Source organism: Zootermopsis nevadensis, unplaced genomic scaffold (assembly GCF_977971745.1).
Source record: "Zootermopsis nevadensis isolate Lab colony 2312 unplaced genomic scaffold, Znev_1.0 Znev_ptg000023l, whole genome shotgun sequence".
Lineage (NCBI taxonomy): Eukaryota > Metazoa > Arthropoda > Insecta > Blattodea > Termopsidae > Zootermopsis > Zootermopsis nevadensis.
The window spans coordinates 7207222-7226132 of record NW_028259155.1 but is presented as its reverse complement, the minus strand read 5'-3'; the positions used below and the strand labels follow the sequence as shown (position 1 = coordinate 7226132).

General features: G+C 41.2%; 1 protein-coding gene and 1 pseudogene across 7 annotated transcripts in view; one reads left to right on the top strand and one right to left on the bottom strand.

The window, feature by feature from the left end:
* Positions 1-18780, bottom strand: part of LOC110838381 (GILT-like protein 1) — a 37297-nt gene extending 18517 nt beyond the window's left edge. For 6 of the 7 annotated variants that reach the window (XM_022081520.2, XM_087354690.1, XM_087354689.1 and 3 more), the window contains exons 1-4: positions 18575-18780; positions 13313-13447; positions 10142-10303; positions 95-244 (exon numbers count right to left, since the gene is read on the bottom strand). In XM_022081520.2, coding sequence (XP_021937212.2) covers positions 95-244; positions 10142-10303; positions 13313-13447; positions 18575-18724 — 597 coding nt within the window. In that variant the 5' untranslated portion in view covers positions 18725-18780. Of the gene's footprint in view, positions 1-94; positions 245-10141; positions 10304-13312; positions 13448-14776; positions 14936-18574 lie in introns of those variants that run through there. The other variant, XM_087354694.1, reaches the window with a different exon arrangement.
* LOC147872889 (signal recognition particle RNA) lies at positions 9072-9321 on the top strand (annotated as a pseudogene).
* Positions 18781-18911: the final 131 nt, after the last annotated feature.

Genomic DNA, 18911 nt, shown 5'->3' with positions numbered 1-18911 from the left:
GACAACCTATGCTGCAAACTCATTGATAGTAAATGTGACCTCAATTGTATAATATGTTACTCTCAGCATGCAAGCATAATGTTATTTTCCTTACTTTGTTGAATGTAATGGTGGGAACAAACCCAAGTCCTGAAGGAGCTAGTTTTAACGTCTCTTCTTGCGCCATTAGCTGCAAGGTTGTGCCAACTGGAGACTTCATGCAACTGTCAACAGCGGCCCAACTGATTCCAAATTTCTCTGAACACTGAAAAATAAGTAGTGGGTTGACATCTCTTAGAATTTTCGTAAAGGTTACCAAGTTTATTGGTGATGAGTAAGACAGGATTACAATGGGGCTATTTAGTCCTTTGCAATTTATGTAGAATAAATTTTATCTGCTTGGGCCAGGCAGGCTTACGACTGCAGCCAGTTCCCATAACAGACATAAAACAATACTTGTCTTTACATTGATTCCTTAGATCAGTGGCATTTAACCTGGGGTACGCGTACCCCCGGGGGTACGCGAAGACATCTTTGGATGTACGTGAAATTTAAAAAAAAAATATTATTTTATGATAAACACTGAATAATCATTAATGTAATTTATTTAACTTATTTTAGATGTAGATTATATACTATGTATAATTTGAATTATACACAAACTTTGGGGGTACAAAGTTGAAGAGAAATTAGATATATCTGGGGGTATTCGAACAAAAAAGGTTGAATACCACTGGTTTAGATGATACAGTAAATCAGAGACATATTTCACATCTGTGTTTTGCAAAAGAGTACTAAATTTTATTGACCAAATTCTCTTCTATAATCAGAAATTTTTCATAGATTTTTAAAAGAAAAGTAATGTAGCCTGAGAACATTTTATGTAATTTTGTTGATATTCAATCATAATCACAAGACTTTTTAATTAATTAATTAATTAATTTCATACATATAGAGGGCTCTAGCAGAAAAATCAGGAATGAGTAGAAATTTTGCGGAGGCAGCAGGCTTATCTACTGCTATTCTGAGGCACTTAAAAAGACTAAAAAGACAAGTTGCCTTGTACAACAGTTTGGAACAGGCCAAGGGTCTAATCCTTGACAGGAGAAGATGATTAATTATACTTTTATTTCATTTGCAGGTATTAGACCTGCTGACGGAGGCAGTATGACCTCTGAAACGTTGGCTAACCTCGACCAGACTACACAGCGCAACAACGCAGAAGACAGAAATCTTCATACTCACCGCTGTGAAAACCTCAAATCTTACAAGTAGTAAATGAGTCTGCTACTAGTTTATGACAAAAACATTATTTATTATTTACCTTTATTAGTGGTTCTTCTTTTTATGGATTTTTTACTTGTTTTGTCTTTTTTCACTTTCTAAACAGTTTTAACTTTATGATCAGATTCTTGTGTCTGTTAGTTTAATTCATACATCTACATAAATATCACTGTTTATTCTGGTAATCCTACAAAACCCGTTAACACAGTTTGTGGGCAAGATGAAGTTATTAAATCAAACACTACGTAGTATATTATGTTGGACCAATGGGCTTAGGAGGTAAAGTCATAAAGTAACATCTACATTTTAAAGTGTTAACCATGTTATACTAACGTATATTGTGCTTTCAATCACATATTGGCCTTATTTTTTTTTTTAGGCTTATGGGGCAGAGGAAGAAGTGAAAATGTTGTACACAGATAGAGATGCATTCCTTATATCCTTGGATATCAGTATAACTGTCAAGACAAGTCAGAATATAGTAGATCATCCTCAGAAAACAGACTTACATAGAAATATTATGCAATGAACAAAGAACAAAACATACTGCAATACTAACCAAACCCAATATCCAGTACAATACATTATCATTAACATTAGTAGCATAAAATTGATTGATAGAATGAAATATGTTTTTGTTTTCTTAGAGTTTCTGCACACAGCTTGCAACATGCTTAGACTTACATTCTATAACAAGAAAAATGGAAACCATATAACAAAATACTAAAAATCTTCTCCTTTTGTTTGCAAATATTATAGGTAGTAGATTTCAAAGGTAAGTTCTGTTGAAAAAAGTGATGGCGTAATATTATATACTATGTATAAGCACAGCTAGAAAGCACAAATATCGTGTGTGAGCCATGCCTCGTGGCTTGGAGACCCTGATCAGACTTGGGGCTTGACAAAGAGCCTTCTTAATGGCTTCATAAGCACGTTGTTGGTTCACCTCCCAAACAAACTTAGCGTTTTTTCGCTTCAGGGAATTTAGCGGTTCAGAAAGCCGAGAGAAGTCAGGGATGAAACGACTGTACAATGCAGCCATCCCAAGAAAACGCCGAACTTTCTTCAAGTTTCTCGGTGGCGGAAACCCTTTTATCACGCTTACCCTCTCGGGGTTAACGCGGACGCCTGTACCCGACAATAAATGGCCGAGGAAGCTGATCTCCTGAACTCCTAACATGACCTTGGATGGGTTTAGAGTGAAACCGGCATTTTGTAGTCTAGAAAAGGCCTCACTTAAGGTGCCTGATGTGTTCGGCCCAAGTGCTGGAATAAACCAACAGATCGTCGAGATAATTAAACAGAAATTTAAAATTGATGTCACCAAAGATTCGATACAACTCACGGCTTAAAATCTGCCCGCCTACACAATTCCCCATGAGCAGTTTAACAAACTCATACAAGCCAAACGGGGTGATAAGAGCGGTATATTTCCGAATCTTATGATCGAGAGGTATCTGATAATACGCGCTATTCATGTCTAAAACACTCAAATACTTAGCTCCGGAGAAATGTTGAAATGCTCTTTCAATAGTGGGCAACGGAAAGGAGTCGTAATTCAACTTCCGATAATCGACCACCAAACGAAATTTTCCTTCCTTTTTGGCGACCAGGAAGGCCGGACTCGCGTAGTTTGAAGTGCTAGGTTTAATTACACCATTATTCAGCAAGTCGTTCAAATGCTGCCGGAGGGCGATCAGTCTAGGCGGTGAAAATTGTGCGAGGTGCGATCGGAAAGTTTCAAGACTGTATCAATAGACGGCGAACCGGATGTAGTACGAGCTTCTGCCGCTAGGGGGTGCGGCCTACATTCATAGTGAATCAGTGTGCCAGCCGGCATCATCGAATTACCATTTGTTTCTTAGTTACGGGCGTTTTGGTAGTGCATTATACCGACCCTCCTGCGATTGCGGTTTTTCATGAACAAAGAGTGTGCATCAAATTTTGCCAAAAACTCGCCAAAACGGCTACGGAAACCTATGAAATGCTGAAGAAAGCATTTGGGGAGTCCGCAATGGGTCGTGCACAAACTTTTGTGTGGCATTCACGTTTTAAAAATGGCCGAACCTTTGTCGATGGTGACGAGCGTTCTGGACGACCATCTTCGAGCACAATGCCCGAAAATGTTACGAAGATTCGGCAGGCCATTCACGAAGATCGACGTCGTACCATCAACGACTTGTGCGACATTGTTGGGATAGGCTATGGGACCTGTCAGCTGATTCTAAAGAAAGAACTCCACATGCGACGCATCTCAGCCAAGTTTGTGCCAAGGCTCCTGTCTGACGACCAGAAGCAGAATCGACTTCTCGTTTGTCAGGAGCTCAAAGATCTTGCAAGAACCGACCCCAACTTCCTTTCTAAGGTTATCACAGGTGATTAAAGCTGGGTTTACGGGTACGATCCGGAAACGAAGCAGCAATCTTCACAGTGGAAGAGCCCATCGTCACCACGACCGAAGACGGCAAGACAGGTCAAGAGCAATGTGAAGTCAATGCTGCTCTGTTTTTTCGACCAGTAGGGGATCGTCCATAGGGAGTTTCTTCCTGCAGGTCAGACGGTCAATGCTGAATTTTACTGTGGGGTCCTGAGGCGGTTGCGTGAAGATGTGAGACGGAAGCGGCCGGCAAAGTGGCGCAACCACAACTGGCTGCTGCATCATGACAACGCGCCAGCGCACACCGCCCTCAAAGTTCGGCAGTTTTTGGCCTCAAACACCATGGCCGTCATCCCGCACCCTCCTTATTCGCCAGATTTAGCTCTGTGTGACTTCTTCCTCTTCCCAAAGATGAAAATTCAGCTAAAGGGAAGGAGATTTGAGACGATAGAAGAGATTCAGGCAGAATCGCAGATGGTGCTTGACAGGCTGACAAAGAAAGATTTCCAGGGATGCTTCCAGGCTTGGCAGCGGCGCTGGGATAGTTGTGTTCACTCCCAGGTGAACTACTTCGAGGGTGATGGATGAATTTAATACCTGAGATAAGTGTACGGGTTTTTATACGCGCAGTCTGGAAACTTTCCGATCACACCTCGTACGGTGGCGATCTTACTGGCACATTGTCAGCTAATTCGATGCCACAAGTGCGTCACCTCACCGTGCCCGGTCTATCAGAAAACAGCGCGGGAAATTCTTTAATGAAAGTGGAAATACTACAAGCCGGCCTCTCAACTACAGGCATAGTTGTCTTCCTGGACGTGCTTGTCGAATAAGAGAGAAATTGATACTTCTGCTGGGATCTGAACTGGAAGTGGTATATCCCCCGAGAAGGATTCAGAACCATACCACTATGGCAGACAAAATCTGCTCCCAGAATTACTGCCACTGATAAGCGTCTCGCCACGAGAAAGTCGAAGTCCCACGAGTAGTCGTGGATTTTAAAATGCAGTTTGATTCTCCAGGAGATTTGAATCTCTTGTGACGCAGCCATAACCAAACTGACGCCAGACGGCATTTTCTGAAACGGGACGCCCGATTTCCGTAAATCCTCAACAAAATCCATAGCGACCAGAGAAAAGACAGAGCCCGTATCTACTAAAACTGGTTGATGGAGACTTCTACAAGATACAGTAACCCATGGGCACAACGATCGATATGGTTTAGCCCTAAATCTCGCGCTCGGGAAGGAAAATATTTGGGCCCGCTCACTCCTATCTACGGGTGGGCGGCCGGACCGTTTCCCTGTCCGCGACCATGGCCACGAGTCCCCCTCTTACACTCTGACCGCCTATGCCCGTACTCTTGACAATTCCAGCATCGGGCTCCCTTAAAGTCCCTTATGTTACGACGGGCGAGTGGATAATCTCTTGAACCACTCGCCGTAGACGCGGCGCCGAGGGCGTCCATCCTTTGCCTCCCGGCTACCAGACAGTTAGATAGGTCACGCCCCAACGCATACAGATCCGCAACTGCCCTCGGCCTTTTAGAAAAAACAAAGTGAGTCCTCTGCCCCGAATCCATATTCTGAAGAATAATATTCACAATCTCAACCTCCTAAGAGAAACCTGGTAGAACCTCGGCAGCATTAACCACGAAGTCTATGAAGTCCAGAAAGCTTTCTCCGACGGACTGAAAGCGACGGGTGACGAATTCAAGCTTAAGGTCCTCCAGCAAGCGAGAAAGCAGAAACTCCTCTACGAGCCTTTGCCGGGTCTGACTCCAAGCAAGATTAAGGCTCAAACAATCGCCCATAGTTCTTGTCACCCGCCCTATTAATTACACACTCCTTTTAATCTGTCGATGAATTTCTAATGTTTATAAGTAAGTCGTAATTTATCTATTGTATATAATGGGTGGGTTTATTTGTAACTTATCTCTACTTTATGTGAACCCTTTGTTTGCATTATGTGTAATTTATATAATAGTATGAATTATACTTTATAATATGTATTGTATTATTATGACTTATCCTACATCCTATTGTCATTTGACTAACTTATGGATCCATGGAATGTAATAAAGATGTATGTATGATGTATTGTTTTGGGAATGAGAGCCCAAAGGATTTTGTCCTCCCTGACTAGGCGCAATTTAACCAGCGAATTGGCCTTGATCAGAAAGGTCACCAATGCCTTTGGCGAACTACCATCCACCACGTCTACGGATTTAACCATCCCTAACATCACATGCATATTAATGTTGTGGATGGAGGACGTAGCGGGTGGATTCAGGGGAACCCCCCTCCCCGTGTCGACAGGACGAGTAAAATTCTCCATGGGCATTAGCCCGTCAGCCGAAGGGAGACCTCCAGTTTGGACCTTAGCCGACTTAACATCAACGGGAACTCCAGGTCCCATTACATCCGTGCGAATCGCCGAGATTTCCCGCTCCTCCTGTGTTCGCAAGAACGCGACGAAGCGTCACGAAGCTCGGCAAGAGGGCCAGTGGCATCCACCCGATACCTCTCACAGAGCTTCGTATGGTTCTCCTTACTGTGGTCGTAGACCCAACCAACTGTCGGAGCCATGAGAGAAAGAACAACACCAAAAATAAATAAATAAATAATTCCACCAAACCGCAACACCTAGTGACCTAAAGCAAGGCCCCACCTGACAAACTTGCCCCCTAGCACGGTCAAATACAAACAAGTGCTAGCACCGGCAAGGTCGGCAGGCCACAACAGAACCTGTCTGTGCCACACGGTGTCCTAATAGCGCGTTCACCACAACACACTTAGGAACTTCAAAACCGTCAAAAACCGTTGGAAACCAAGCCAAATTTTCGTTAACCAATTTCCGTTAACCACGCTCTGCTACCATTTTGAGCCCCCGATTGGGGGACTGCCGGAATATGTTACAGAGGCCAAAATCATCCCAGGCCGGGAGGTGGTACGGCTTGCGGATGGTAAAGCGGTGAAGTAAAAAAGAAACAACCAAAAAACCAAATTAAAGTACTCCGATTAATCAAAATGTAATATTTAATAAACTGCAAATTCCTGATTTTCATCTTCCATTAGTGTTGCAATTCGATGCGTCAGACATCGGGGTATCGAGTGTTCTGAATCAAGAGGTAGGTGGGAAGCCAGCGCCCATCGCCTTCTTTAGTCGCCTTTTCTCTCCCGCGGAAAGAAATTACTCGACCTACAAGAAGGAATGTCTTGCCGTCGTACTAGGATGCGAAAGGTTCCGGACATACTTAGAACATAGGAATTTGTTGTGCATTCGGACAATGAGGAGCTCTCGTGGATGCGTCGCCATCCGCGCCAACTAGTGCGCACAGGAGATGGCTATTACGCCTATCGCCGTTCAAATTTAAGGTGATCCATATCCGGGGGAGCGAGAAGTTGTGGCCGATTGCCTATCAAGGATGTTTGAGCCTCCAGATTCGCCGACAGCACAACCTGCCGTGCAGGTTCTATAACCCCTCCCTGCCTCTTTCGAGACCTTAAAGGACCATCGAAGTAAGAACCCCTATTGTGTTGGTTTACACCAACGCATCGCCGCCGGATACACTTCGTGTAAAGACTGGTGATTGCATCGTGGCCTAGTTGTGTTCCTCCCGCGACAAGCCAGACGACCAAGGGTCCTGGTCCCGGAAGCTCTTAGACCCATGATTTTGGATTATTTCCATGATTCTTCCTTGGTTGCTCACTTAGGATCTCTGAAGACATACTATAGGATAAACAAAGATTTTTATTGTCCGGGGATGAAAGGCGAAATTAGGGACTATGTTCGGCGCTGTCCTAAATGCCAAAGGGTAAAGCCTGCTAGGAGCACTCAGGTCGGATTTCATTCGGCCGACGTTGCTGAATGCCCTATGCAACGCATATACATAGACTATTTTGGGCCTATTGTGCGGTCAAAATCCGGTTACCGAGCTATCTTAGTAGTGATTGACGGAATTTTTTCTAAATTTGTCAACATGTATCCGGTCCATGAAATTACTACTAAAACTACTATCACCATGCTCGAGACCCGATTTTTCGGGAATTTTGGGGTTCCAAAAGAGATCGTGTCGGATAACGCTTCTGTTTTTAAATCTCAGGCGTTCAGGTACATGTGTATTAGGCGGGGCGTTACACATTTTACTACCAGCCCCTACAGACGCTATCCCAATCATGTCGAGCGTTTCAACAGAAATCTTAAGGCCGCGTTATCTATTTTCCACGATTATCTGCAGACGACGTGGGATTACAATCTTCCCTACTTCACCATCGCCTTTAATTCGGCCTGGCACGAATCTACGAAACAAACGCCCGCAAAGCTATTCTTAGGGAGAGATGTTAAGGACTCTTTAAACCTTCGTTGGAAAGTTTCTGAGGTGCTGGGGGATCCTGACGGACCTCCTCTTGAGGAGGTCCGGGGAGAGGCTCTTAGAAGCCTGCGTGTTGCCCGCAAAAGGGTAGCGCAAAGATATGACGAGGGGAGGTCACCCAACCCTTTCAAACCGGGGGATCGGGTGTTGGTCAAAGTTTACCCGGCGAGTTCCGCCACTAATCAGACCTCAGCCAAGTTAATGTTAAGGTGGTCCCAGCCTCTGGTGATCTCTTGGTTCCTGACTCCTGTAACGGTTCAGCTTGTGAACCCTGTGACGGGCGCACCTGTAAGGAAAGCCCACGTTTCTCACTTGAAAAGGAATTTATAAATTGTTCTAGGCGCCTTCCTTCTGCGTGTACACTAGCCGGAGAAGACTGCCTGATCGACACACACAGACACCTCTACCCCTTTGCTATGCAAGGGGATAGGTACCACATGGGAATACATATATGGTATTGTATATTGTAAGTAATATATATAGATTTTAAATAGGATGGCCATCCTAGGTGTAATAGATGTAAAATTAAGTTTGAGTATTGGAAAGTGTTGTAAATATGAAAGGAGATAAAATCAAGTGCGGTATTCGTAATGTCTTGGAGATGCAAACATTTGAAACCTGTGGTGTATGTGTTGATTTGCATCAATGAGCAGTAAAGTTTCAATGTGAAATGTTTGTATAACAGATCTTGTATGATCGAAGTTGGTTATAATGTTAAAAACTTCTCTTTCGATCTGTGTAAATGCTAAATGGAGGTAGTCAGATGTTGGTGAAATGTTGTCACAATGTTTTTGTGAAGTTACATTCATGTCTCTTGTTTATGCAGAATATTATTCAGTTGATTGTTACATGTGCCCTTTGTTGTTCAAATAGAGGCTCACGTTTCGGTTGGGTAAAATACGACAAGTTGATTTGCGGTTGTTTTGTTGGGGGGGGGGGGGGGGGTTCTTCTCGGTCGTGACTCTCTGCGTGTCTCTGTACATGCACTTTCAGTGCCCTGCTGTCTGTTGGAGGGTGCCCACAACGAAGCTGAAAGCCAGGGCTTGGGCTCCGACGTGCTGGGAGTGATGGCGCACCCCTGTTAGCCTCCAAGGAGCTGGAAAGACTGAAGGTTGGGAGTTCTGGTGTTCTGTGTCCCACAGCTAAGCTCGGTATCAATATGGACATTCTGGGGGAGCCCGGGGTGGTCAGGTTGGTTTAGGAGGGCTGGACCGAGCCAGAGAGGAAACTCAGCAGCCAGAAAAGTCCCGTGTGGAGCTGTGATGGGATCGCGCATGAAGAGTGGGAGCTGCTTTAGGGCAGACCGGAAGTCAACTGCGATCAGAGCTACCGGCACATTTACCACAACCCCGGCCCAGGGAGCAGTTCTTTTTGGGAGGGGGGGGATGAGGCATGCCTCATGGCTCGAAGTGACTTATCTCGCCTCTCAAAGTTCTTTGGAGTCGGCGGCTTGGAGACCCTGATCAGACAGCAGAGCAGTTAGGCGGTCTGTGTGTGTGTGTGTTTGTGTGTGTCGGGGAGTGAACGACTCAACGAGGAAGGCTGAAGGCAAGTCTGTTTTCGGGGGTTGAGTTTGACGTCTGAGGTCGCATATCCAACCGGAGATTGAGCCCTCGGAGGCTAGGCTGAAAGATGTCTTTGTTCTGTTTATTTCTATGTTTAAATATTTTTATTAAATATTACCTTTTGATTAATCGGAGTACTTTAATTTGGTTTTTTGGGTTTTTTTTTACTTCGCCGCTTTAACATCCTCAATCCGTACCACCTCCCGGCCTGGGATGATTTTGGCCTCAGTAACATAATCCGGCAGTCCCCCAATCGGGGCTCATGTGTCATACACAACGAATGCCATGAAGTAGAGTCCTTGAGACATTGCTTGTACCATCAGGTTTGTGCATTAATTCTCACCTTAAAATCTCAATTGTTGCTGTACATGAGCAGTGGGAGAACACCACTTTCAGAACGAACTTTTAAATGGTCCATAAATCGTATTTAATCTTAAAATAATGGAATCGCTTTTATTATACTGCTATATTTTTTGTTTCTGTTTCTGTTTCATGGTCTCTGCAACAGAAGTGCATAGAAGATTCAAAACGAAGATTTAAAAATCGGCACGTAGAAACTTACACGCTTCCCTTCTTGGCTTCCGTCCGGCCTGCTCATGACGCAGTGCACAAATTCCATTTGTGGTCCCGAAGGGTTGAGCAAGCTGAGTGCGCATGACTGCATTAGATTTCCCTTGCATTCCTGCTCTCCATGTTGACACCTGAACCCACCAGAACCATCTACCTGCAAATAAACAGTACTAACGCGTAGTCTGATAGAAGTTTATCACAGTTTCAGAGGTCCTTGCTGCTTCATCATCAGGGCGACGAGTAAGCAACTCAGAAGTCACACATCTTCATAGTCGCCGCTGTGAGAACTTTAAACTTCACTCAAAACTGAACTGTTGTAACACTGCTCTACTCAGGTGGTAGAGGGAATGTGTTACGGGCTGTGATGTTAATTACTACACTGCACTATGTCGGTCCTGAGACATAATTTCTCGCTTTGAGAAGACGCAGGTCTAAAAATTATTTTAAAAGAATGTTTAAAGGAAAATTATTTGGACTTTATATTTAGAGGTCCTAGGCCTATCTATGTATGGGTTGGATGATACCAAGTGACGGAGAACTTTGTAACTTACAGAGACAAAATATGTATCGTTAATGTAGTAAAGTTAAAGGCTAGTCTGAGTGTGTAGTTTGCATTGGAAAATTACGGAATGCAAATACCTTTTAAAAACAAATATTTTAGAATGTGACAGATTGCTTTAAAAATAGCGATCGATGTAAGAGTTTAATATTAACCTCAAAAAACTGATCCTGAGATTGTGAACTGGATTGACCTGGATCAGTCTTTTGTAGAATGAGCGTTTTTCTTACAAGCGGTGATAAACTTCGATTTCCAGTGAGTTAATACTGAACAGCATAAATACGATATTTTCATTTATACGAAAGCACGCATCTAATTTTAATGAATACTGTGTTTTGATTTATATAACAAACGGGCAGATTTTCTGTTAATATCTGAAAGGGAATTACATAAGCGTATGTACACATGCCAACAGAACAGCACGGACTTTCTCATTGCTGTAAACAGCTGTTTTCAGAACATCTTGATGTACCAGAAATATCTTTACTGTTGCCTCCTTTTGCGTTACCATTTTGTTTTAATTTCCCGCCAGTTGACTGATATTAATTATATTTCAATGACGGAAAATTGAATTTCACCTAGGGAAATAACTTATTCAACAGAGTATTTTTTTATTTCTACTCAAGAATCCCCTAATTTTATCTACAGTCACTATTTTAGCCTCTTTCCGTGTATACCTAATTCTAACTTCCCCGGTTTCTCCGTGGCATCCCAACAATTAATCCATTCACACACACAGAAGAAGGCAATGGCAAACCACTTTTGAATCATCTGCCAAGAATGTATATGAACAGGTCCGTCCGAGAAAAGGATGGAAGGATCCTGTTCATGTGGACCTGTCGTCAGACAGAACATTAAATAAATTATATATAACCTAATTCTGGAATGTATTATTGCTAAGTATTTAGCCGTATTTCTGTGTCCGTTGCCGAAACTGTTGAGTCTCCTATTCGTCGCATCGCACTTCAAGCGTTGCCAATGTACCCCACCATTTTCGAACTTCCTCCAGGATAAAAATATTTCGTCATTTTATTCCTAACCTCTCCTCTGGGCTGAAGAGTTGGTGTTATTAGATCAATGCTTCAAACTTACCTTCAAATTTGTTGTTAAATCTGGCCAAAAACACACAACGATACTATTCATGACAATATTCTCTATAGATCCATGCGCACTACAAACTAAGCTGCTTAGTTTTCTGGGAGTGCTAACAATACAAAAACCATTTTTAAACACCAATCTGACTTAAACCATTACCCTACACACCACAGCTGGCTGAATTGAATTATCAAAGAAAAATTTCTGTTACAGTTAGGAACGGTTAATCAGACATCACATGCGACATTGTCATACGAAATGCAAAATCTAGATTAGCGCATTCATTGTAATAACACGTCTTATTTATTACCTGTAATCATACCTGGTCATTTAAACTCGAAAGTTTATTGAAACTGTCCCCGGCATGGGCTCACGATGTTGGTCGAATAGCGGCATACAGGAAAGCATAATGACTTATTATTTTGAAAGCGGGCACTTGTAAGACCGAGAAACAGATGGGAAAAACAATATTACACACACGTACAGCATCAAAGGACAGTAGAGTGCAGAACCATAGCAAAAATCGGACATTATTGCAGCATCATATATTAATCTGTTTTCGAATTGGTACAGTGTCAGATTCAGACTGCGTTAAGAACTCACTGTTTACGTCAAAATTGCTGTCAGAAGTGTAAGCATGAATCAGGCATTACGATAAATCATGGACCAATACAAAGTGTTTGACACTATTAACATTGATTCTTCCTTGGATTGTTATCTGTTGCTCCACTAATAGAATTGTTTTCTTCAGCATTCATTGCTGTGGTTGTGCACAATTCAGTTCTCTGATGATGTCTCGCGAGTCAACCTTCACACTTCTTTCTTCTGATTTCACTCCAACACTCATTGTCGCCTGCAACTTTTACTCTGTTAAGCTCAGCGCTGCGACACTGTCTTTTATACGACACAGAATTGTTACTTTGTTACATATAACTAGAGAATCGGAGTTTGTTCTGGGACAGTTCACCAGTTTCTGTGTCTCGTAGAAATGGTATTTTCTGGTGACGAAACACCTAAGACGGGAATAAAGTTCTTGAGCATAGCGACACAACGAAAACCGGATGAGTAGAGACTGGAATGTGGACGTAAATTCAGGCTAGCTGTCCTTCCCGTCGTGTTAGGGGGGGTGGGCTTGTGACAATATTACACTAGAAATTTAGGCATGTGCTTCTCTGAAAAGTTAGTATTTACTTAAAACCGGAACACATGAAAGTAACTTAAATTAACTATGTAACTAAAATTATCAGGGACTTCAATTTATTAAAAACTAAATTGCACACTCCTTGTTATATCTACGTCAGCGAACTCATGTTCCCCAAGAGTTTGCTAATTTGTGTAACCAAAAAATTGGTCTACACTTAATAAAATAAATGCATTACGTTAACCTAGAAGCCACGCATGACACTTAGTAGGTATTAAACGCTTTTAAAACTATAAAGAATGAAACAGTCTTCAGATATAAATAACAACGTTTTCGTATTGGAGACAATGGAAGTTGAAGACACTTACCGACGCTTTGCCAAATGGCACGAACTTTAGAACAAGATGATCCTTCAGATCCTTCCAAGCAGGGTAGAGCTGCTGTGTAATGAATCTCTGGCTGTCAGGACACAGAGTTTCGTAGTAGACTGTGACATGGACATTCTGCAAGATACCAGACATCGCAGTTAGAAGGTCCATCATATAACCTAATTTTGTATTTCAAGATGGCGGTCATGTAGATACTGAATATAACAACAAAATTTGTCCTCATTATTTCATATTTCGAATGATTATGAATTGCGAGAACTTCTGCACAGAATATTTTCATTTTTCGTGCTCATTCTCACATTGTTAAACACACTGTGTACAAGGCAATTCAGAAACCCCACTTACCTATGTACTTAAGTAGTGGGGGTTAAATTTACACACAATTCGTTTCTAGAAACACCTGCCTTAATTATGGTGCGCTTCCTTTCTAAGGGAATGTTCTATTCCTCGCAGAATTATCTGAGAAGATTATTTTCTGTCACACCAGACAATATTTTAAATATCTTTCTAGGGTTCATTGATAATAAGAAATAACTGCAGTGACTGATCTTTCGTTTTATAGGTTGATCGAAAAGTCATGCAACACATTAAAATATTTATTGATAGCTGCAATTTAGTATAATTACATTGGATTTATAAACACACGACATCGCTGTGACTACACAAGAGTCCACTCAGGTCACGTCATGTTGTAACCTGCTCGCGCCTGTCCGTCAACTGTCTTCAGTCAAAGAGAAAGGATTTTTTTTTAAAAGAGCAACGAGTGTCCATTGCCAAACATTACCTGGCAACTCGTTATTAATTGAACAGAACAAGTCTAAGGATATATCTCTCGATCATTCCTTGCCAAACAACTTGATTGTGTATTGTCTTGTTAACCGTTTTCTGTCACTTCAGAAACTTTTCACTGACTTGGACCAACTTTTTTATTTCCTGATTTCAATAAAATTTGTCTTTTAACAAAAACAGTACAGTTGTCAAGAGTAGTTGCGTCACTTTTCGATAACTCTGTATAACACTAATAAGTGTAGACTAAGAGTCGTATGCTACACCTTCTTGAACTCACTATATCGTCAGAATATACGTTATGGGCCACGTTCCAAAGCATTTAAAACTACAAAACTTTCTCTTCTGTTTCCAAAAGTCAACGCAAACATTTTACTGGCATTTTTGCCTTTAGAATCCTTAACAAAGTTTTTTCTTAATGTTTAATGATTTACGAAGTATGAAAGATAATAAAATATTTGTACTATGTTAATTTTACTATTAGATACTTAATGATTGTCTTTCATATGTAGCCTTGCTAGTAGACAGATTTTATCTGAAATAAAGTTTGTCGTTAACCAAAACACTGTTGCAGCTCAACTAATGCACTGTTTATGTCTTCACGACTTTCTCACATACAGAATACACAAAAACTGATCGTGTGCGTTCCTTTCTAACCTGCCCAGGGCCACGCGATTGGTCACGCCACCGATGGCGGCGTATGCAGTAACCAAAATGGTCAAAGTTCTTTGCCAGTCCTGTGGATCTTGATCGTACTTCAGTCAACGACAGCACTAAACGCGGGATGAGGTACTTGCCCATGTGTGCATCATTCGGTTGTCTAAGAGAGTTACAACGAAAGCATTTAAATATTCACACTTTTTAACGCAGAATTTAACCCCAAATAACTAACAGAATGTCCTTCAGCTATGTCACCGATTGTTTCATCCCACTGCCTGCTAAAGAAGTGACTGGGCGTTGCCCATGAACATTCAAGACAGTATCACGGTTCCACCTGGCTAACATCTGAACCACGCAATCAAATACGACCCACCTCGCCTTATATTGTTTTTAGAGGCCGTCATGTCAAACACAGATGGTGTACCATAAACATAAGGAGATTTGAGCTCCCGTTACGGTAGCTCGTCCACAAATTAAAAATTCGTGTTGCTGTGTAGTTGTCAGTTCTGTATTTGAAAGAGTAAAGGCTATATGTAACAATTAGAACGGCCTCCTATGACTGATGCCAGTTCCTTTCGAGAAGTGCATAGCAGAGCGTCCCGGAATATTTTATTTTTCCAGTACTACAACCCTGGCGTTAAGGGTTTTGAGAAAGTTTATAACTTTGTAACTTTTCCCAGAAAATGTATGAGCAACAGAGACAATAAAAAGGAGGCTAAGAGTCAGAAACATTTTCAGGAATCTCAATAAAATTCACTAGGATTTGAAGTTTCCATGGTGGTGAGTCCGAAGATTCTGTGTTCTGGGTTGTAGCGCCATTTAGTCTGTAGAAGTTTATCAACTTTTCAGAGGTACTTGCTGCCTCAATGATCAGGGCGATCTTGTAATAAAACTGTCGGATCCCCGAAAATACAAAAGTCTGTTAATATACACTGTCCCATAATTATCTTTACAACTTTAACACTTAATAACCAAATAATGAGAAGGTGATATCACAATGCGGTTTTTTGCATATGAAAGAGTAACTCTCAAAGTTTCTGCTTGTGTTTACTTGCAGGTGATGACACACTTATTGAAAATGGCTACTTCACAGGAAATTATGCAGTGTGTTTCCTGGTTCATACAGACCAGATCAGATACACAGGTTGAACGAAATTTCCGGACTACATATGGAAGAGAACCACCATCAAGCAGCTCAATTCGTCACTGGCACCGGAAGTTTATGGAAAAGAGCGCTTGCCGGCCAAGCACAAGTGCAAAGGATACTGAACGTGTTCGTCAGGTCCCTTCTTTTTCGCTGAAAAAACTATCACAGCCAACGTTTATTTGGACATGATGACACAATTTGTTTCTCCGCAATTGGAGGACCTACAACCACGTATCATCTTCCAGCAGGTGGTGCACCCCTGCACTGGGCTTTATTTTTGTCCGTGATTTCCTGAAAAATTTCCTCATCGATGGATTGGAAGGGATGGTCCAATTTCTTGGCCACCTCGTTCACCCGACATAACCCCTCTGGACTTTTTTATAGGGATATGTTAAGGATATTGTGTACGGAACAGAGGTTCAATTTGGAAGACCTGAGATGAAGGATTACTGCAGCCATCGGAACAATTGATGAAGGGATGCTAGAGCGAACATGGCAAGAAATCGAATTTCGTCTTGACGTGCTACGTGCAACTAATGGTGAGCACGTAGAGGTATATTAAAGTACGAAAACAACTTACAGAGTTTCTCTTTTACATTCAAAAAACCGCATTGTGATATCTCGTCAAATTTTTTGGTTATTAAATGTTAAAGTTGTAAATAATTATGGGACACGGTGTAGATCTCTTTTGTAATATTCTACCATACGTAATGTATGCTGCAATAATAACGATAATAATAATTCAATTCTTTATTTTAATTTGATACATCAACACCAAAATAGCCAATTATAGAAATCCATTATAACCGAAATAACAATTAACAACACATAATAAGATGAAATAAACCTGCAGAAGGGAGAATTATTAAACAGATGATACTGGCACAAATAATTATTACAAACACGCTTAAGCATAACCAGATATTTGCTAAACATGTCAAGATATTTACACATAGCATTTGCGGATGGTTGGAATCTAGCGGAGTTGGACTGACAGCAAACAAAGGTAACTCTCTGAATACTTTGCGAATGTGAGCAGTTTCGACAAGGGAAAAGAACACATGTAGTGGCGCTTGTACGAAAGTTGTGTGTTCTACTGCGTTGTCCTTACTTAATCAATTTGAAGACAAACGATTGTAACAATGAGTTTAAGTTTTTGAACTTAAGCTGTACGCTCAAGCTAAAGCTTGCTGTTGTCAGCAGACGTTAGTGTACTCCATGAAACAGAAGCATACTCAAGTTAAGAACTGACTAGTTCGAAATTCAACATGAAAAGATTGTCCACAAATTAAAATTAAAATTTTATACCCCGAAAAAGACCCAAAAAACTTGATATTGCATAAAGATGTAAATCCCACGTGACAGTGAAAATAAAATTTATTACCAAGAGTAATATCCACATCCTTAACAGAAACTGTACGATTCATAAGAGATCCATAAAGCTTGGACTCATGAGGAAACATATTAGTTGCCCTAGTAAAGGGAATAGCTCTAGTATTGACTCTCATCTATGTGTCAACCACGTTTGTAACCAAACTGGCAACGGTAAGTTTCTATTTAGTGAAACCGTACTGACAAGGGTTTCATTTATCCTTAAAATAATTAGAAACACTGTCATTTATAATAAATTAAAATACTGCGGAAACATTATTAACAAAAGAGACAAGTCTGTAATTGTTAACCGAGGTAGTTATTTTTTTTAATTAAAACAGCTGTCTGCTTCCATAGAGTATAAACGTTTTGCTGTGATAAGCTAGGATTTGAAATAAACTTAAGAACAGAAAAAAATGCTTTAGAAGAATCCTTAATCACAAAAACTAACTACCATCAAATCCAACAGATTTCGACGGCAATAAACGTTATATTGCATAATGAACACCAGAAGCCGAAGTGGATTCTAAATATAAAACATCCATAAATGAATGTTTGGGGATAAGAAAACCGAGCAGTTTTTGCTGTAAACAGATTGAAAACATCTAGAAAAATTATTAGCAATTTCATAAGGCCCAGTAAAGAAGTCACATTAACTTCCAACTGCATCGAATCATCTTACGTCGATACATGTTTTCAAAAATGCTTTGGATGGGTCTCGAGATTTTCGTCAATATGTTCAAGTCCGTGGGTCTGAATTGTTGCTTTGACAAGTTTACGGTACAAAGTGAATTTATCGTAAACATATTCAGCCTTTAAATCGTTTATAAAAACAGCGTTTCTTTCTAATAAAACCTATTAACTTTCTAGAAAACCAATACGGATACTTATTCGTCCTCATCAACCCAAAAGACACTGTTAAATCTATCCCTTCCTTGTTGGTTATATATATATGATTCAGGATATAAAATCCGTTCAATAGCGAAACATTTAACCACGTTTCAGTTAGGCAAATAATTTTAAAATCAGAAAGTCACAGATTTCAGATATCATGCGAAGATCACTAACATTTTGACAAACAATGTAAACACATTTATTAAGAAGTGTCAGATTTAAGTTCCAGTTCTGTGAAACCGTTCATAGAATGTGGCATTTTTAATATTTGTGTACGTGCAGGCCTACGGATACGACGAAACCATCGAATGAATGAGTAAAAGATAAACCTATTCCAAAGTACGTTCTATCGTTAACTTTCTTGCGTTGTATAAGCCACTCACCTGTTTACTCTCGCTAACTGTTATTGGAAACGAAAAGACGGCTACAAAACACATAAATTTCGCAACTGTATCTATTTTCACTCGTCTTTCATAGCGGCGACAAGAAAAAGTACGTCTCAGCGCATCGGACGCGTGTAGTAGAGATGCCATCGGCCTGGTCAGACACTAGACTCGCTTTGCTGCATGGATTCGCCTAACTCTGCTGTCTCTGTGGAGGAGTGCTCGCTTGCACAACAAGGTGCCGGCCTTGAGTACTAAGTGAGTTGTTCGCTTTCATAAGTACAGTCTGGTGCAGTAGTACGTATATGAGCTTGAAACAACGTGGATCTTTGTTCAG